The 21,409-nt window shown below is 45.6% G+C and overlaps 1 protein-coding gene across 3 annotated transcripts; it reads left to right on the forward strand.

Moving 5' to 3' along the window:
• Positions 1–632: 632 nt before the first annotated feature.
• LOC147904865 (nuclear transcription factor Y subunit A-7-like) lies at positions 633–21,203 on the forward strand. Of its 3 annotated transcripts, XR_015542499.1 has the most exons (6): positions 1,423–2,275; positions 18,935–19,053; positions 19,178–19,249; positions 19,358–19,525; positions 19,688–20,281; positions 20,490–21,203. XR_015542499.1 is itself a non-coding variant. In XM_087388832.1 (5 exons), the coding sequence occupies exons 1-5, from the start codon at positions 743–745 to the stop codon at positions 20,102–20,104; spliced, it is 849 nt and encodes a 282-aa protein (XP_087244958.1). In that variant the 5' UTR covers positions 633–742; the 3' UTR covers positions 20,105–21,201. The 3 variants fall into 3 exon arrangements, 2 of the variants coding, with proteins under 2 accessions (XP_087244958.1, XP_087244947.1); XM_087388832.1 differs by lacking the exon at positions 1,423–2,275 and adding an exon at positions 633–815 and having other exon boundaries at positions 19,688–21,201; XM_087388821.1 differs by having other exon boundaries at positions 19,688–21,202.
• The last annotated feature ends 206 nt before the right edge of the window (positions 21,204–21,409 follow it).

Genomic DNA, 21,409 nt, shown 5'->3' on the forward strand with positions numbered 1-21,409 from the left:
CAACATTCACAAATAAGGCTGGTTTCACAACCATCCGAAGAAGATAAAGAGTCTCCTCGTCTGGGTAGCAATTCAATGGGTGAACGCCCTTGCACCGCTTAGCCCACCGTCTGAAATAGCGTTCACACGATGGGGAGCAGTGCTAACCCATCGGATGACTTTTACTTGAGCTACCATTAAAGCTGTTTGTTGCCGTCTTACTGGATCCTGCCACTTGAGTAGGATGCCCCTGCACTGCTTCTCAGGCTAAACGGTATGAGGCTATTTACACCATGTCAAAAGTTGCTCAACAAGTGCCCATTGTTTAGGGGCACCTAAATAAATGGGATGGGCGGGTTGTCATGGACACAGTCTTTACACACACAACACTCGCATCCCGCTCCTCCCTCTTCTCCTTCTCCTCCTCCTCCTCCTCCTCCTCCCCCCCTTCCTCCTCTTGCATCCCCCTTCTCGGAAAGGCAATCTGTTAGGCCGATCAGAAGGCAATCTGTAATGGCGAAAGGAGTGGGACGAAAGCTGACGGGTGTGAAAGCTCCCGAAAGATGACGAGAGGAGAAAGGAAAATGGGAAACTTCCCTCTCATGTTCATTTAGTGTTGGTGGGTGGATTGGATTAGCTAAAAGCCAAAAGGGAAAAAAAAAAAACTCCCAAAATTTCACCGTGTGTGTGTGTGTGTTAAAGGGATGAAGAAGAAGAAGAAGAAGAAGAAGAAGAAGACTGTGGTGACTTAGGCAAACTGGCTATGGCGTCTCATTCCTCTCCTCCCTCCTCCGACTCCACCTCCAGCGCAGAACCCAGCCCTCCCTCGCGTAATCGTAAGTTTTCTTGCCCTCATCGATCATCCCATTGCTTTCCCTTTCTCCGCCAAATCCATCGCTCTCTTCATCTCCCTTTTTCTGGCGCGTTTTAGCGATCCATCGCCGTAGAAATTCATCTGATAAGCAAGGAACACGAGCCAGGTCTGGCTCCTTTTCATTCCCTGTGGCAACGGTTTTGTAAATTCGGGCGTTTTCATCGCCGTTAGTTTCCTTGTCTCACAGGGATTTCGGAAGCATCATCATCGGATGCTCCGATGGAGGCCTCATTGATTTCGCCGATAGCCCTGAAATAGGACTTTGTCGAGCGGGAAAACCTACTCTGAGAGAGCATGGTCGCACTCAGGTTCTACATATAGTACATGCCATAGATCAATCTCCATTGCTTTTGCGCCTACATATCAGGGATCCGCCTTCGCTTGCCGTTCAAATCACTCCTTACATTGCTCCCTGCCCTCCCCCTCGTCACTCAATCTGTTGTTGTTTCAATCCGTATCTCACATCCTGTAGCAATGCATCATCCGCAGAAGTCATCGAAAAAACTGACGAGGTCAAAGTGAAGAGAACCCCAATCTCCCTGGCAGCCAATTAACCATCTGCCCTCGGCGGATCTTCTGAATTGTGAAGACGGCCTCCATAGAGCCGTGTAAAAGTCGTGTTCTTGCAGGCTGCGGGTGATATTTTACCTGCTTTCCCTTGTCTGCATGTGCAGAATGTATGTTCCGCGTGCCATCTCCAAGGACACCTAGCACTCGGAGAATGTGGCGTTGGGCCGACTGCCTCCTTCCCCTTTTCTGCTTTCAAACTCCGGGCGTGGGGTCTCCTTCCTTTTCTTGTCGTTCTTGTCATCCAATGCAAGATTGGAATTGAGGATAGGTCCACAATAATTGTGCAAGGGGTGCCGCCCCATATGAGTCTTGCGTATGCCGCACGAGCTCAACCAGAATGTGTGGCCTGCCTGGGGGTTAGAGTGTAGAGACCTACGAAAGCAACAAAAAGGACTGTCTCAGTCTAAGGTGACAAGCCTGCCTCCCAAATCAACGGTTGGCTGTAAGCCCTTTCATAGGGGAGAGAATTGGGCGCCAGCGAGCTGCTTGGAAACAGCCAACGCGGCCAATAGATCTTCATAATGTATAGTACTTTCTCTTCCAGATCCGCGGGCAAAGGGTTTTGAGTCGGCGAAAAGAAGTAAAGACGTTCAGGAATCCCCATTATGCAATCTGAAGAAACTCAAGAACAGAACGGCACAGGAGGGCAGTGTTCTGGCCCTTCTGCGGTTCAAGGTGTACCTTGGTGGGGTGGAGTTGGCCAGCATCCCCCACAGCCCTCAAGTCCCGTCAGATCGTTGTTCGTCAAAACCCCTGGAGCAGTCCCGGCTGCTGTCGTGCCGTTGGGTTCTGTTCAATCCCACGCAATGCATCATTCTTCAGCTCAAGCTTTAGGTCAAGCTCCATCAAAAGGTCAGCGCAATTCTCGCAGTCCGTTCAATATGCTTGCATCTTGACACATCATCTTAATCGTAGCCTGAGATTGCGGTAAGATGGCTGGGATTTGTCATTTTGACACATAATCTTAATCGCAGCTTGAGATTGGCTAAGATAGCTGGGATTTTGACGCTTTGTGGGTAATTTATCAGTTTCATGGAGATTGTTTTCTGACTTTCAAAATGAGGATATCTGATGCTACGGAGCATAAAGCGGGATGGTTCAGTGATTTCTTCTGAGCCTTGTGTGCGCCTCCCTTCGAGATATTTTGTTCTGGTCTTCTGAGTCAATAACTGAATGGTTAGGCACTGAGCTTTTCTGGGGGAGCGCATTGTAGCGTGGTTAGTTGTTTGGGAAGTAGCTGGACATAAGATTTCTTATTTCTAGTTTGGCTCTATTGAAGGTGCAGATTCACACATTAAACTGTCACGTTCCTTGTGCTTATGTCTAACATGAGACTGGAGGCTGGATTCCTGTTATTTGTACAAAGTACAGGCCGTAAGACTTCAAGTCGTTTATTTGTGCTGCTTGGTGTTCGGTCCTGGATGAAGTTTCAGAGAGCGCAGTTCTGCAGCGGATCTTGGAACTTGCTTGTAGGAGTGTTGCTTACTTTCCTTTTACAAAGATCATCACCCCTAATTTCTTGATAGTCAGTACTGCAGTTGGCATTCTGTCTCAGCGAGGAACTCCTAATAATGTTTTAAATGATAGTGAATGAACTCTCGTATGTATGGGTCATAAAGAGAGAGAGAGAGAGAGAGAGAGAGAGAGCACAGATTGTCATGATATTACATGAGGCACTCCCGCAATTGTTATGTTTGTGGCCAACTCAGCCCATGTACAGTGACCAATCCTATGAGGTAAAATAAGGAACTATCAAGTAAGTTCAGAGGCAATGTGGCTCATGGATCCCCATTGTGCAGGTGTTGTTCAGAGAATTATAGATAGATAAACTGGTTGTTGAATTCATTTAGTCAAAGCGTGATTGCTCGTTTGGGAGAGACTAAAATGAAGCAGTCGTAGCTTGAATGAAGAGATTTTGGACTATTTTTTGATTAGCCTTCTCCGTTAGTGCTAGCCTTCATCATGGCTGAGTCTGCCCTTCACCTTCGGAGGAAACTCAGTACGAAGACTTTGTATAAATGGATGCTCAAGTATGTGTGGGGGTGTGGATTTGTATGTGTGAGAGCATATTTTTATACTATGGTCTGAACCCACTGTTGGGCGTTGATGAGGTCAGTGGGGATGTTATAGTAGCTAGGAGGGCCTAGTATTCACTCTTTTATTGATGTCAATTTGGATGTTATAGTACCTAGTCCCTGCTATGCATCATGAAGTTATCGTTTTCAACCTTATGAGTGACTATCATGAGATTGAAACTGTACTATGTTGTGTTTTTAGAGGATGAGCTTGGGCATGTTCCTGTATTCATCTAGATATATGCTTCTGCCGTATTAGCATACATGCAAATTTCACCTTGTGAAGATCCATGTTGCAGCCTGCTGGTATTGCGATAATTCTTTTATCTTAAGTGGTGTGTTGCCCTTCACCTCCGGAGTGCCGACAGAAACTCAGTACGAAGACTTTGTATAAATGGATGCTCAAGTATGTGTGGGTGTGTGGATTCGTATGTGTGAGAGCATATTTTTATACTATGGTCTATACCCACTGTTGGGCGCTGATGACGTCAGTGGGGATGTCATAGTAGCTAGTCCCTGCTATGCATGATGGAGTTTATGGTTTTCAACCTTGTGAGTGACTATCATGAGTTTGAAACTGCACTATGTTGTGTTTTTAGAGGATGAGTTTGGGAATGTTTCCGGATTCATCTAGGTATGTGTGTTGCCCTGTCAGCTAGATTTAGATGCTCGTTTGGGAGAGTCTAAAGTGAAATTGTTTAGTTTTCACAAGCAGTTTTAGCTTGAATGAAGAGATTTTGGACTACCTTTTGATTAGCCTTCTCTGTCACGGGGGCGTGAAATTCTAAGTACTTTAATATACTACAAGACCGTGACAACTTTGGTTTTAAAAGTCTAAGCGTGGGCTTAATAATGTGTAAATAAACGCGGCATGGTGCCTAGCACATAAGTGTAATTAATCCCTAGGCCCAAAGGCATTCCAAGGAATTAAAAGAGTGGTTGTTGGGAAATGATGATGTGGCATTTTTAATGGGTCCCCTAGAGGGCCTGTAAGAAATCCTAGATTTACTATATTTAGAAATGTGCTAAGGAACAGAAAGGAGACTGAAATAGCAGAGAACAAGGAATAATTGTATTGCTTGAATGTCTGTAGTGTAGGTGTAGTGTGTCATCCATACAATTGGGCCTCTCTTATATAGAGAGTGAAGAGTCACACATGAAAAGGTGTGTACTTCAAAGTGTGTGTGCATGAAGAGGTGTGTACTCCTTGTGAAGGGTGTGACCCTTGATGAGAGGGTACATTACAATAGAATGTCTCTTCAATAGAATGTCTCTTGTGAAGGGTTGTGCCTCATAGGAAGTGTCCCGTCGAAAGGGCAAGGGTTGTGCCTCATAGGAAGTGTCCCGTCGAAAGGGCATACCCTTCCACAAGTGTCCATTCATCAAGCCATCCATAAGTCTAGAAATAGAGAAAGGAATACGTCACAGATCGTGACATCCCCTCCCACTCAAAATAAGACCCTGGTGGAGATAATGAGCTGATGTAGAAAATATCACTGTAAATTCTGAAAATACTGCTGTAAAATGTCAGGGTACTGATGCAAGTCTTCATCAGATTGCCAAGTAGTGTCGGAGTCGTCGAGATCTCGAGCGTTCATGACTGGTTGAGTAAAGATATACTTTAAAGAGTGATGGTTTGTTTTGACCACAGAGTCGGCTCCCATGAGATAATGTTTCCAAGAGCGATAAGCATGTACAACGGCAAGAAACTCCTTATCATAAACCGGGTATCGGGTTTGGTTATCAGAATGTTTATGGCTGTCAAAAGCAGTAACTCTGCCTTCTTGCATCAAGACTGCTCCTGTAGCGATGTCGGAAGCGTCGGTCATGACCTCAAATGGAAGGTTTGGGTCAGTAATAGCCATAACTGGTGTGGTAGTGAGTGCTTGCTTGAGTTGTTGGAAACTATACTCTGTTTTGAGAAGCCACTGAAAAATTGCTGTGCTTTTCAATAATTCGGACATAGGAGCTGCGATTTCGGAAAACTGATAGACCTTTGTATGGTAGAAGTTTGCCAATCCGAGAAAAGAGCGGACATCATGAACATTCTTAGGAGTAGGCCAGTTTCGGATTACCTGGACCCTCTTGGGATCCACAGAGATGCCTTGAGCTGAAATAACATGTCCCAAATATTCGAGTTGGGTCTTGAAGAACTCACTCTTCTCAATGTTGATGTAGAGAGAATTTGCGCGGAGAACTTCAAAAACTTGGTGAAGATGTTTGTGCTCATGTAGGGATCTACTGAAAACGAGGATGTCATCGAGGTAAACGATTGACGAACTTATCGAGGAAAGGCCTGAAGATGTCGTTCATGAGTGTCATGAATGTGGCCGGGGCATTGTTTAATCCAAAAGGCATGACCAAACATTCATAGTGTCCATACTTTGTTCGAAAAGCTGTCTTGTACTCATCGCCTTCTCATATGCGAATTTGATGATAACCTGAACGAAGATCAATCTTTGAAAATTGTGTTGCATGTAGAAGTTGATCGAAAAGGTCATCGATGCGAGGCAATGGATACTTGTTTTTGATAGTGAGCTTGTTGAGGGCTCGGTAGTTGATGCAGAGGCGCATTGACTTATCATTTTTTTTCCACAAGTAGTACAGGAGATCCGAAAGGGTTGCGACTGGGCCGAATGTGACCTTTGTCGAGTAGTTCGGTGACCTGTCTTTGGATTTCTTCATTTTGAGTGTAAGAAACCCGATAAGGAGGTTTCGACGGTGGATTACTGCCGGGAATAAGTTCGATTGGGTGATCCACTGGTCGTCGAGGTGGTAATTGCTTTGGCAATTCCTGTGGAAAAATATCCAGGTAAGGCTGGAAAAAGGGTTGGTTGAGGTATTCAGGAGGATCCTTTGTTGGTGTCTCCTCTACTGCCGTAACCAACAGAAGTGAAGTCTTTACTTGACGTTTACGAACCCACTTCTTTACTTGTAGGGCAGAGGCAACTGGGGTTGAAGGAGAGTCCCTAGAACCAGTTAGCTCAATAAGTTTTTCCTGGTGGACAAACTGGATAGTATGGCTGCGAAAACTGATTGATGAATCATAGTCGTAGAGCCACTGTTGTCCAAGTATGACATCGTACCGAGAAAGAGGCATGATGTCGAAGTTCAACTTGCCCGTATAATGTTGGATGCGAAAAGACAAGTTTTTGATCCTGGTGTTGCACAAGAAAGTAGTTCCATTTGCGAGTTCAATCATGATAGTCCATGAGACTAGGACTGGTGGTCAACCGAAGTTTGTCGACCATAGAACTAGCTAGGAAGTTATGAGAACAGCCACTGTCGATGAGGATAGTGACCGTTGTTCCACGAATCGATCCTTGAACACTAAGCACTTGAGTGGCCAGGGAAGGTTCGGGGTTGTTGGCAAGGCTCAGGTGGATGGTATTCGCCATTTGAACAGCTTTGCCTTTCTTGTCTTGTGCTGGGGTAGCATCTTCTCTTTGGGAAGTGCTAGGTTCCATATTGGAATTTTGCTTTGGTCGCTTGGGACAATCGAACCATCTATGGTCGCCTGTACAGATGGTACAAAGTCCTTTTGTGTTGGAGTTGTTCTTCTTGTCAGTGGCCGCACCTTTATGTTGGGGATGTCGGTAATGACTTTGTGAAGAAGAAGAGGCGCGATCCTTGGAGGAGTGCTTCTGTTGGAATCCAGCATATGATTTCTGAGTCTTCTGGGGATCTTGAGACTGTCGCTGATCTTGATTACCGGAGTTTTTTCGAAACCTGGTGTTATCTTGAGGGCGAGCACCTTTGGCCATAGTAGAGTTCTGTGTGCGATTAGCACTCTGCGTCCCTGTGTTTTGGAAATCTGTAATGCGCTCTGCGTAAGCAATAGCGCCAGTTGTGGTGGTGATGTTTGCTTTAAGGACATCAATGCGTAATGAGGGATTTTGGGCTGAGATGAAAGCATGAAGGCGATCATCCTCAGTTAAATCATCAATCTCCAGCACCAATGTGGTGAACTGAGAGATGTAGGAAGACAAGGAGCCCGTTTGCTCCAACTGTCGGAGTTTTGAACGTGCTTGGAAGTCCGCATTGGCAGGTATGAACTGCTTACGGAGCACGTGTTCAAAACGTTCCCATGTTAACACACTTTTGCCGTCCTTTAAGCGTCTTTGCCACCATAGAAACGCTGTATCCTTGAGGAGGGAGGCTGCCAAGGCGATCTTTTTGCCTTCAGTGAGGTCAACAGTATGAAAACTGTTCGGCGATTGCGTTGACCAGTGTAGGCTTCCGGAAGTTTGATGTCAAGTCTTTTAGTTTTGGAAGCTTGAAGTAAATGGTAGAGGGCACGTAGTTCAGTGTTTTCTACCTCTGGTGGGAATGAATCCGCATAGTCGTCTGGTTGCGTCACGTCATCCTCTGTATGTGTGGTATTGCGAGAATCTTGAAGTTGTTGAACTTTCTGGACCAAGTCGGGATGCTGTCTTGCAGTAGTGATTCGCCTTGTACGTTGACTTCAGGGGTCTTTTTTGGACTTGAGTCTTTGATCTCTGGAGAGGCTTCACGCGAGTGTTGCGACATATCGGAGATCCCTGTGAGAAAAGTGCGAACTTGCGCTCTAGTTTGTACCATTGCTGGAAGAGGATTCGGGCTGCTCCCTGAGGTTGCTCATGTTGGAGGGGGCAGGCGAGGCAGGATGGAACCACCCGTGGAAGTCTGGTAAAGGAGGTCCTGTCTGAGGTAACACTGGTGATGCCGAAAGTGGTGTTACAGCTCGTGAGAGGACAAGAGTAGGTAGAGTCCACGGATCTGAGAAGGGATAAGGAGCTGCTGTCGGAAATGGAGGATATCCAGGAGAAGGGGTGCCTTTAGAGTGTAAATACTGTCGTGGAGAAGGTACAACCTATAGAGGAGGATATCTGGGAGCTGAAGGAGGTGGAGAGTACCCTGGAGATGCCGAAGGTGAGGGGTAAAATTCTCTCCAAAGATGGACATCAAACACTTGAGGAATATCGGGTTTTGGGTTTCTTCGTGTCTCGCGGAACACAACCTGGACTGAGGAAGTAATGTAACTGAGGTGCCTCACGCGATATAGGATGTGGTCCAAATCACTAGGAGGGCACGTGACACAGAAAACCCATGATGCAAAAGCTCCGAAATGGGCTGGTTGTGCAATCTGAACACGATATTGTGTGGTAGATGATGCCTGAGGTGTCCTTGAAATGCCGGGTGAATTACTAGGGGTTTCCATGCTTTAAGGGAGCGTCTTTCATTTACTGTAATTTGATAATGACAAGAGAATCCTTAAAAGCAGAATGGAAAGACTCCACCTGGCAAGGAGAGCAGGCTATCAATGGCGCAACAGGCTGCAGGTACCCGGATGTAGTGTGTCATCCATACAATTGGGCCTCTCTTATATAGAGAGTGAAGAGTCACACATGAAAAGGTGTGTACTCCAAAGTGTGTGTGCATGAAGAGGTGTGTACCCCTTGTGAAGGGTGTGACTCTTGATGAGAGGGTACATTACAATAGAAATGTCTCTTCAATAGAATGTCTCTTGTGAAGGGTTGTGCCTCATAGGAAGTGTCCCGTCGAAAGGGCAAGGGTTGTGCCTGATAGGAAGTGTCCTGTCGAAAGGGCATACCCTTCCACAAGTGTCCATTCATCAAACCATCCATAAGTCTAGAAATAGAGAAAGGAATACGTCACAGATCGTGACAGGGCCATGTACCTTCAGTGGCCCCCCTAGAGTTCTAGGTGGCTCTAGTACCTTCTACATGCTCCTTTGCCATTCCTGGACCTTCCAGGGCCTTCTGAACTTCACATGCGTGATTTTCTCTCTCATCTTCTCCCTTTGTTGAGATTTTGGACTGGTTTTTCAACCTCCTTCAGCTGAACTCCGTTTTTCTTCATAACTCCTCACTTGTTTGGATTTCTCGACTTCCGTTTGGCCCAATGGCTTCCCCTCTGACTTCCCTTCGCAGTGATATGCTTTTCCCTCTGTGCGTTTGGTAGAATGGGCAGAGCTGAGCACTTCTTTTGCTGGTCGAATTTGCAAAAGTGGCTTTTTTTTGACCTTTTTGCTTCTACAGCCTCTTGGGTCTCTCCTCTTGCAAAGCTACAGCTTTCTGTTGAATTTCAAGTGGTTCCACGCGTTGGTTGACTGGTTTTTCTCAGTTTTGGAGAACTTTGCGGCGATGAAACTTCTCCAAAACCTTCTGAATGAATTCATCTCTGAAGCACGCTTCTTTTGAGCCTAAGAACTCCCACTTCTTCGCAATAAAAGTGCTTCTTTTTGCATTTTTCAGTGGAATTCTTGCTGGTCGGCTCTTGTAAATGCTCTTTCTTCATGCCTTTTGGTTGAGAATGCAATTGGGCATTGGCTATATCTCTTGATGTCACCTAGAGAGAGAGGGCCTTGCTTGTGGGTGTGCCCGCCTAGTGTGAGGCTAGGGTAGATGAGTGAGGGCCTGTGTTGTGGGTGTGCCTGCTGTCCCCATGAGGGTAGTCTAGGGAAAGTTGGTCACCATGTGTCTGCGCAGGCCTGGAGGCATGCCTTGCCCCCTCTTGTGGTGCCCTTTCCTTGGCTGAGGTGGGCCGACCTGATAGCTGGCCACCTAGGCTTGTTGGGTGGAGGCATTTTAGAAATGGACCAACAGAGGGTACGCACAGCGGAAGACTGATAGAATAGCCCAGGAGTTCACACAGTATGTGTGGGGAGTGGAATCATAAACTTCTTTAACTTATGTGCATCAAATAGATGTGCAGACTCATCAATAGAAAATGATCCAGCCAGATATAGAAACCACCCAAAACAATACATTTCCGTCCAAAGCTATGGACACAATACAAAAGAGAGAGATCCAAAGTCCCACCAAAGCGTGGTCCTTTGATTTTACCACAAGGTACTTCTACTATTTGCCGGATTTCTCTAGACTTGAGCCCACGTGCTCCACTTCGAGCGTATATAGACTCTTTGTTATAATTGCAACACCTTGCTGTCCGTAGGTGGGCAGCATTTACTAGCTCAGTCTGCAGCTCCTCTAGATCTCCTTCACCCTCTGGGAATGGGCCCAAGGAATCCCTAAGTGCTGCTCCTGTCTGTGTTGGCTGCTCCAGGTGATAAGTTATGAGGGCACAAAGGCCCTCCTTATATAGGTACCCAAGAGGCTGCCAAAATACCGAGTTGACCAGTCTGCTGCAGGTCCCGCCCTTAAGGGATCTCAAAACTGGGTCCCCTGGCCCTTAACACTAGGGCTTTGGCCCTCACTTCAAGGGCAGATGCCCTCCTATATATTCAGGGTCCAGCCCCCCCCCCAAAACCTGCTGCAAACAGTGCGCCTTCATGTACTAGATCCATCGCAATCTGTCCCAGACTATCTCGTCTCTGCTCCAGGCTTGTTCCAGCTCCGTACATGTCCCTGAAACCAGCTGTACAGCAGGCGCCTGTAATCCGTATAGATCTGCCATTCTTCTGTACTGGAAACATGCTGTAGCCCTCTGCCCTGCTATTTTCTGTGAGGTGTTGCCCATGTGGCAATCCCCCTCTCTAGGCTTTTCCCTCTACGCATGTCTTGCCCTAGGTCTCCCTCCCCCATGCTGTCCTCATATGGGGGCTTTGAGATGGGGAGGTGACCTTTCCAACAAGGCATAGGGTAGGCTGCGTGGCAGCCTCTTGTAGGGCTGCAGGCAGTGGCAGCCTGGTCGGGGTGGTTGGGCAGGAGTAGAGGCTCCCCTTTGGCCCCTTATAGGGTAGTGTTGAGAGCAGGCCAGTTGGCCCTTTAGGCGCCGTGTAGTCAGCCCTCTAGGAGGGGCACTAGGGCTGACAGCCAGCCCTTTATAGTGGGTAGAGGGGGGTCGGCCCCCCTGCATATGAGTCGGCCAGGGAGAGCAGCTGGACGGCTCTCCTTGCTGCTGACCGACCAGGGAGCTCTCCTTCTTGCTGACCGACCAGGGAGAGGCTGGGGCTATTTGTGAGAGATTGGGGAGAGAGAGAGAGCAAGAGAGTGAGAGCTTGAGAGCTGAAAGCTTGAGAGCTGAGTTGCAATAGAAGAGTGTAAAGAGTGTAACTCAAAGAGTGAGAGAAGCTTTTGTCCTAGTGACAAAACCTTAGTAGTCACTAACCATAGTTAGTGAACTAACTGCGGTTAGGGGGAAAAACCTCTTAAAGAGGGAAAAGTGCCCCTAACTAGCTTATTAAATTACATTGGTCATTGCTGAATTATATCTCTAATTCTAACACCCCCCTGCAGTGCCAATGTCGTACAAGGCTGATCAATCACCAAACGGATATAAGTTTAGGGCACTGCGAAATGCCTCAAACTTTTCACGTGGTAGTGCTTTGGTGAAAATATCTGCAACGTTGTCATGTGTGGACACAAAGATCATACTGATCTCTCCTGCATGCAACTTCTCTCTGACGTAGTGATAGTGAACCTCAATGTGCTTCGTGCGAGCATGAAAGACTGGATTCTTTGCCACTGCAATGGCACTCTGACTATCAGTGAGAATTGGAGAAGGACCCTCCAAAGACAGATGAAGATCAGCAAATATACGTCGCAGCCAGACACATTCAACTGTTGATGTGAAAGCTGCCCTGTACTCAGCTTCACATGATGAGGTAGCCACTGTAGATTGTTTCTTGCTCAGCCAGGAAATGCAAGATTTACCCAAAAAGAAACAATTGCCATTAGTGGACTGCCTAGTGTCATAATCACCAGCCCAATCTGAATCACTGTAGGCATGCATCTGCAAGTCACCCCCCCTTGGAAATAGCAAGCCAAAAGACTTCGTGCCTTGCAAATAACGGAAGATGCGCTTAACTGCCTGCCAATGCATAGTTTTTGGGCTGTGCATGTACCCGCTCACCTGAGATACTGCAAACTGAATATCAGGTCTAGTATTGCAGAGATATATGAGGCATCCAACAGCCTGACTGTAAAGTGTGGCATCAACTAATTCTCCTGCATCATGCATTGTGAGTTTCAGCCCTGGCTCCATGGGAGTGGCTATGGGCTTACAATCATGCATGTTAAATCTGTCCAAGAGTTTCTGCACATACTTGGACTGAGACATAACAGTGCCACGTCTCTCATGAGAGAACTGGATCCCCAAATAAAAGTGAAGCAGGCCCAAATCTGACATGTCAAAGTTGGTCTGCAAATCAGCTTTGAAATTTGCAATTTTGTCTTCATTGGACCGTGTGAGCAGTAAGTCATCGACATAAAGAAGGATGACTAAAATTTTCCCCCCATCCATCTTGATGTAGAGGGTGCTCTCAGTAGGACTATTGTGCAGCCCCTTGCTGGTCAAAAAAGCATGAATCTTGGCATACCATGCACGAGGGGCCCATTTCAGCCCATACAAAGCTTTGTTTAGCTTGCATACCTGAAGTGCATTTGCTGTAATTTCAAAGCATGGAGGTTGTTTGACATACACCTCTTCCAGCAAGTCTCCATTTAAGAAGGCTGTTTTTATGTCCAACTGATGAACATTCCACTCAAAATGTGCAGCCATTGCAATAACTGATCGGATGGTGGTCATCCGGGATGTAGGAGCGAATGTCTCCTCATAATCTATGCCCTTTTTCTGAGCATAGGCTTTAGCAACCAGCCTTGCCTTGTATCTGTCAATGGAGCCATCTGGCTTCCGTTTGACCTTGAAAACCCATCGTGTGCCAATGGCATGTTTACCTGGTGGCAAGTCTACAACATCCCAAGTCTGATTTTTTTCAATGGACTGCAACTCATCGTGCATGGCATTCATCCAATGCACATTGTCCTTTGCCTCTTCAAATGTGGCAGGCTCCTCCTCATCAAGAAGAGTACCTGCATATGCTGATTCCACTGAATTAGCACCTTCCATGTGCCTTGATGCACTGCGAGTCCTGCCAAGTAATGGAGCATCAATTTTACTCTCCCTGAGAGTCTGTAACAGCCAGTTTGGGACTGTTTTTGCTGCATGTATGTCTGTAATTTCTTGCTGCACCACCTGTTCCACTGTCTGTGGAGGTGGCAAGACTTCCTGTGGCGGAACTAAAGCATCGGGAGGTGGCTGTAAATTCTGATTTGCATCAGAAATATCAGCAGGGGAACCCAAGGCAATGGGTAGCAACCCCTCAAAGACATCCTCTGAAGAAGAAGGCATTTGAAATTCAGCCTGAGTGTGAGTTGAATTTTCTGCAAATATCACATCTCTACTGACAATGATCTTGCGTGTAGTAGGATTGTAGAGACGGTACCCTTTGCTTTCTGCACTGTACCCAACAAATATGCACTTAATGGCCTTATCTGACGACTTGTGCGTGCCTAAATTCAACTGGCACATGAGCATAAGCAAGGCATCCAAAGACTCGGAAATGATCCACTGAAGGCTTTCTCCCATTCCAGATCTCATAGGGAGTTTTTGTTTTTAAAGCCTTAGTGGGAGCCCGATTTAAAATGTAATTGGCACACATCAGACCTTCAAGCCAGAATTTGTGAGGCATGTGTTTGCTTTTCAGCATACATCTGTCCATCTCCATGAGAGTTCTATTTTTCCTCTCAGCTTTGCCATTTTGCTGAGGGGTCAGCCTCATTGTGAGCTGATGCACAATACCCTTGCCTTTCAGAAAAGCATCAAAATCTGCAGACAAGTATTCCCCACCTCTATTTGTGCGCAATGTTTGTATCTTGAGTCCGGTTTCATTTTCAACCATGGCTAAAAAGTGTTTAAACACCATGAACACTTTTGATTTGCGCTTCAGCCCAAAGACCCAAGTGAAATTGGAGTAATCATCAATAAAGGTAACAAAGTAGAGATGACCACCCAATGATGGAGTCCTCATGGGACCATAGACATCACTGTGTATAAGCTGTAATTTGCGGACAGCTTTAACTGAACCATCCTTTTTGAAGGGGAATCTATGCATCTTGCCTAAAATGCACCCTTCACAGGCATGTGGAGGAGGTATCTCAAGAGGTGGCAATGCATCAACCATAGAGTGCTTCTGAAGTGTCATCAAGTTGTTGTAATGCATGTGGCCATATCGGGCATGCCATAATTCTGCATTCTGCATGGTAGCAGTAGGGGTAGAAACTGCAAGAGCATGGGCTGCTCTTTTCTCAAAAAGATCAAGTTGAAAAAGCCCACGCAGGAGAGTACCAGATAATCTTAAGGCATAATCATCTTCCCTGTCTTGGACAGCACATTTGTCATCCTCAAAGATGACCTGAAATCCAGCTCTGTTAAGAGTGGACACTGAAAGAAGATTTTTGGTGATACCAGGCACATATAAGACATCTGAAAGTCTGAAAACTGAGCCATCAATGGCAGTAAGCTCAACATCTCTTGTGCCACGTACTGAATATGATGAGTTATTGGCACAAGTGACTTTCTTACCAACGGGAGGTGGATGCAAGGAAGTGAAAAGACACTTCCTAGAAGTGATATGCTTGGATGCACAGCTGTCAAAATACCAAGTGTTCAGTGTTTCATTGACACTGAAAGCAGATGCATCCGTAGAAGAGTCATAACTGCAAGTCAAAAATGCATATGTATCATCATTACAAGTGGCTGTACTATCCCGAGCATTTGGAGCAGCCAGCCTAGAATCTGAAATGCAAGATAAAAAGGCATAATCTTGTCCAAAAAAGTTGGCTGCAGCATCCCCACTGTCAGATGCATGAGGAGCTGAATCTGAAACAGCCATACCGGAGCTGTTTTTCTTCTCTTTTGCAAGCCTTTTCCTGCATTCTGCAATGTGATGACCTGGCTTTTTGCAGTAATGACAAAAACCCTTCTTCTTGGGCTTACTTGCATCATTTTTAGCCTTTTGTGAAGGCTGTCCTGACCCACTGGAAGGCTGATTTACTGATGTCTTTGCCTGTCCCTTTGTTTTTGATTTAAACTTTGAGAGCATAGCTTGTTCACCTGCACGTGAAGCCAAGTTTTTCCTGGTCTGCTCTTCCTGAAGCAGAAGTCCTATCAACTCATGAAAAGTGAGAGGATTTGCACCCCCCCTCAATGATAAGTTCAGCGAGGTATGAAAGCTGAGATAAGACTCAGGAAGAGAATTCAGAGTGGTAGTAATCATCTCTGAATCATGAATAATCTCATCTATGTTCAATAATTGCTCTCTGAGATCCTGTAGCTTTGTGAGGTGGACTGACATGGAGTCACCCTCTTCCATATGTGTATTACTTAACTCTCTTTTCAAGAAAAATACCCTTGCATCATTCCGGGCTGCATACATGCTTTCTAAAATATCCCACGCTGCCTTCGAGATCTTACACGACCGGATATGCGGAATGATAAATCTTTTCATTGACAGAGAGATGCATGACAAAGCTAAGGCATCCCGTGAATCCCATCTCTTCTGCTCTGGAGTAGTGGCTATAGCTGCACCAACAACTTGTTCTGCAGCTGCACCCTGTGCACGACCTCTTCCACCTCCTTGCTGAGGAGGGGTATTAGGTGCCATACCTGCTGGTCGGATCTCACCCCCATTCACATAATCCCATAAATTGCGAGAAATCAGAATATTGCGTATCATAAAACTCCAGAGGGAGTAGTTGGTACCATCCAACTTGTCTTCCTGTGAAAGACCACCGAACTGGAAGTCATTCTGATTTTGGTGGGCCATATCTGAGAAAGAGATTTAAGCAGATACAAAACTGAATTCCCTTACTGGGAATGAAATGCACAACTCCCAAAAAACACAGCCAAGCACTGGCTGTAAATGCAACTCAGATTTCTGCACTTGCATTGTCAGAAATCTGTCGAAGCATCAAAAAACTCTCCGGAATCTGCCAAAAGTGCTGCAAAACACTTCAAGAAAGGCAGTATGAATTGAAATCTCCAGAAATTGCTCTCCCAACACAAAAGCCCCAGAAAGGGGCAAATTGATCAAAAGCCCCAAATGTTGCAAGAATTGCGCTCTGTCTGCAAAAGCCCCAAATTTCACTGCGAAATTGCAGTGTAATTACAAAATCCCCAAGTTTCTTCAAGAAATTGTACTGCAGAATCAAAAGCCCCAAATTTCGAGCTTGAAATTGCAACCAGAGAGGGGCATAAGCTGAGAAAGCCCCAAATTTTGCAATTTCAGCAGAAAGCCCCAAATTTCAGAGCAAATCTGCAATGTTTGCTCCAAGTGTAGCTCCGAATCTACAAATTGATTGCAATGGCTGCAACAAACAGGATGCCCCAAATTCTCTGCAAGATCTAAGCCAAACAATGGCTATCTGCAAACAATGCTTGCCAAAAAACTAACTGCTCGAGTACCTGCAGAAATAAAAATCTGCACAGAAGGCCTGCAACAGAAGTGTACGGACACTTTCAATCTTCAATGAGCTGACAGTACGGAACTATCAGTGTACGGTCTTGTACGAAATTCGTACATTGTACGGATGACTACGAAAGTACGGAGTACGAACGATTGGAGCTGTACGGAGTACATACGACGGCGCCACGCATGTAAGTACGAAATGTTGCAGATCTGTACGGCGGAGGAACTGTACTGACCGTCAGTCCGTACGGGTGTACGATCGTTGTTGGCAAAAAAGGTACGGTGGTACGGACCGCGTTGGTACGTACGGGGCTGTAAGGCGATGAGCTGTACAGCCATACAGTCGCATAGTACTTCGAGATTGCAGGTACGGAAGGTACGGATGCAGCAGGTACGGTACGGAAGGTACGGACGTGCAGAGTACGGATTCCGTACAGTCGTATGGACTGTACGGGTAGTCGTTTGACTGCTTCGAGCAGGTACAGACGGGATGTAGCAGCAGGAGCGTGGGCTGTAGGCTGGAGCTGAACGGGGAGGGAGCAGGGAGCAGGATCAATTGCTCTGATACCAAATGTGAGAGATTGGGGAGAGAGAGCAAGAGAGTGAGAGCTTGAGAGCTGAAAGCTTGAGAGCTGAGTTGCAATAGAAGAGTGTAAAGAGTACAACTCAAAGAGTGAGAGATAAGGTTTTGTCCTAGTGACAAAACCTTAGTAGTCACTAACCATAGTTAGTGAACTAACTGCGGTTAGGGGGAAAAACCTCTTAAAGAGGGAAAAGTGCCCCTAACTAGCTTATTAAATTACATTGGTCACTGCTGAATTATATCTATAATTCTAACACTATTTATATGCCCCCCCCTTCCTTGGTGTTTTGCATCTCAGAGTGGAGCCTTGTGAGCAGTTTTGTGAGCTCTTTGGCAGTCCTTTTCAGAAGAGGTTTTCCCCAGCAGGCTGTGGGGTTTGGCCTGAGATCACTTGCAGTTTCTCTTATCCCTCTCTCCTTTCTTGTTTTGTGTGTGTAAGGTTGGACTCTCTTTCTCTCACTTCTGTTCATTTCCGCTGCACTTCTCACAGGTCTCCCCTAAGGAGAGCTGAGGTAGACTGGGCCTCAATAGTGTGTGATCTGGTTGCTCTCCGTGTCTCTCTCCATGCTGATCTAGGCTGTCGTCAGATCTGCTAGCTCCTCCTCCACTCCACTATGTCCCGGGGCTGACTCAAATGCATAAAAATCTGTGACGTGCCACTGTGCTCGGTTTGCCTCTGTGTCCGGTGGCCTGGTCGCCTCCTGTTGCTCTCTGATCTGTCACAATAGTGTCTTCCTGTGTTGGCGCATCTTCATCAGATAAGAGCCTGATGGGATCTGATTGTGGAAGTGGATCAGTCGTGAGAGTGGACGGAAGCCACTCCCCTTCTTTAAAAAAATAAAAAATAAAAAAATAAATATATGTATGTATGTGTGCGTGTGTGTGTGTGGAGAGAGAGAGAGAGAGAGAGAGAGAGCATAGATTGTCATGATATTACTTAAGTCACTCAAGTAATTGTATGTTTGTGGCCAACTCAGCGTGTGTTACTGAGCCTCACTGACCAATCCTACGAGGTAAATAAGCACATATCACGTAAGTTCAGAGGTGTGCGGGTCATAGATGCCCATTGTGCAGGTGTAGTTCAGAAATTACAGCAGGTGGAGGAATTGGTTATTGATTTTTTTAGTTAAAGAGTGGTTTAGGCTGTATTTATAGCCACAGATTATTTGCTGATCGTATGGCAGATCTGAATAGCGTGCACAGCTGGATTGATGGGATACCACCTTGTAACATGGACTCTCTGTGGGTTTGCATAACTGCGTCTGCCTTCGTCTTTGGAGGATTGAGTGTGGGACAAGATTGTAACCACCTAGTGTATTCTCATGAGCCATGTTTTATTCGAGGAAACAATTAAATCTCAAAATGCATTCTAATGCAAAGTATCTGTTGGTTTGCTGATATTGCGATAAGTTCTTTCCATCTTTAAATGTTGCATTGGCATATCAGCTAGTTTGTCTAAGCAGTTTTTGCTTAGCGTTTGGAAGAGACTAAAATGAATTCATACTCTTCACAAGCAGTTGAAGGTTGAATGAAGAGAACTTTTTATTAGCCTTCTCGTTTAGTGACTGTTGAAAGAAACTTCATAAAAAGTAGCCAAAGGCCTTCGTATTGCCTTCTCATCAGTGTCCCCTTGGCTGCAGGCTATGAGGTTGGTACAAGCGATGAACATCAACAGCAGCCAGGTGTTCCTGGAGTCCTCCCCCTGGCTGTAGGCGAATATATGCTGCCACATACACAGCTTGAATTGGGTCATTCCATGGTGTGTAGAAAATATAGGAAGGGGCCATTGAAATGGGTCGATTTTCAAAAAGTTAAAACTTGCATTTATTTTGGCATCTTGTTACTTCTTAATAGTTCGCTTCTTGGGATTTGGACAATTTCAGGGCCAGGCTGCCTATCCATATCCAGATCCCTATTTCTGTGGAATTCTCGCTGCATATGGAGCACAGACAATGGTGGGATGATATGATGTTTTCTATGATTTCATATGCCCAGTGCTTGTTCTGCACCGTAATGAATCAAATAAGTTTTGCCTTGCTGATTTGGTGCTGGATGATGTGTAGGTCCATCCTCATATGCTCGGTGTTCAGCAAGCTCGCATGCCCTTGCCTTCTGAAATTACTGAAGAAGAGCCTGTATATGTAAATGCCAAACAGTATCATGGCATCTTGAGGCGTAGGCAGTCTCGAGCCAAGGCTGAATCTGAAAATAAGCTTGTAAAATCGAGGAAGGTTTGTGCTTCATTTCATATACTTCACTTATAGATTCTTTCCCAACTGTTATAGATAAAATTTTAAAAGCCTGATTTATGCATGTGGACAGGACCAGCCCTATTTTATTTCCTTGACCTGTTGGTGTCATGATCTGATATCTAACAAACTTTCTTCTGGCAGCCCTATTTACATGAATCACGCCACCTACATGCACAGAGAAGAGCAAGGGGAAGTGGAGGGCGTTTCCTTAACGCAAAGACAAAGGAGGAAGCAGAAAAACGTCACTCAGATAGCACCAGACCTTCTGATGGCCAGTCTCTGCAAGGGGGCAGCACTTCTGATTCACAATCAGGAATTATGGATCAAGCATCAGAGGATAGCAGCAGGGGTCAGTCTAGCATCAACGGAGCTGTTCACCAGCCTGGTATGCTTTCCCGTGGTGGTCATCCAATGATGCAAGGGGCTTATCAAAGCCATCACCCGAATCAGGCATTCCATTCATCCCTCCCTGGGGTGGGCGATGAGAGCAATACTGGAGGCATCATGGCTAATGGTTCACAGCAGAGAGCTGTTTGCAACTCAATGAAGGCATGCTAAGCCGCCTTCTCTTTTCTATGCAGTGTCATGGGTGCAAATGATAGAACGGATGTGATGCAAAACAATTCAGTCAAGAACGAGCCTGTTTCTAGTTCCATTCTTTGCTGGGATGGGATGTGTGTGTATGTGCAGATAATCAAACCAGAAGAAGTCTTGCATTTTTGTTAGGCAGCAAGTGTCATCAGTAAGTAATCAGTCCTATGGTAGTTTTCTTTTTCCATCTTGGTGGGTGATGAACAGGCTGCATGACCTAAGCGCCATGTTCTTGCCTTTTGGCATCCTTTCTTTTGACTTTGTTCTCACTTAGATCAGTAAATGACTGAACCGGCCACCTGCACTCTGGATGAACATCTCTGGCTGATAGATTTGTTGCTTGATTGGTCAGAGCTAAAAGAATCACCTGGCCTTCTTGAATTGATGTTGACTGAGGCAATTCATTCTTGGCTTATTCGCGGGTTCCTGTGGAATGCTTGGAATGCTGATGCAGACTTGGATGCATTACAGAGATTATATCAAAATTTTGATTCCTTTCTGAGGAATTGTGAAAATACTGGCACTGAGAATTAACAGGGATGGCCCACTGTTTGCCATTCTCTGGATGAGGTCTTAATTTTGAACTGGTGGGTCTTTCTCATGGGAGAAGGCAAGGGTGAAGTACTGACTGGGTCACGATTCAGCAGTATTTGAGGAAGTTTTTTGGTTAACTGAATGGAACAATTTTACCTCTCTCTTCGAAGCAATTATCAGGGATTCTGCTACTTGTGAGCAGCAGCGTTTGTCTTCTTTATGCTGTAGATAATGCTGCTCATATGGTATTTGTAAAGTAACTTGTGATATGATGTGAACATTTGGTCTCTGCTCTATGTAGGATCCATGTTCCCCCTTTGTTCCTTCCTCAAAAGGAGAGAATTAATGCTGTTTGTAGCATTGATGATGATCTCTTATGATTCTGTGCGACGTGCCTAATTATAATGGAGAGCTATGTTGGATCTGAGCTTGTGATGAGCAGGAGCGTGCTTGAGCAAACCTAAGCATGTTCAGGGAGATAAATTATCTATATTTAGCACAGGCCTCTTTGTCCTGCCTTATGCTATTGCTTACTGCTTTCTTTGTATAAGGTCTGAAGTGTCTTTTTTTAGAAGACTTGATGTTAATTAATGTTTTTAGTTCATCTTAATTCTGTCTTTCTCATCCCCTTCCTATGTTGGTGTAATTGAGATTAGTAGGGAACTCTTGTTCTTGGAAAAACAGTGTAGTTCTTGCTCCTGTACTTACTGTCTTCTCTCTCCACCTGCTCCCCATTTG

Source organism: Dipteris shenzhenensis, chromosome 2 (genome assembly GCF_047967505.1).
Source record: "Dipteris shenzhenensis isolate YYH24624 ecotype China chromosome 2, Dip_SZ_1.0, whole genome shotgun sequence".
Lineage (NCBI taxonomy): Eukaryota > Viridiplantae > Streptophyta > Polypodiopsida > Gleicheniales > Dipteridaceae > Dipteris > Dipteris shenzhenensis.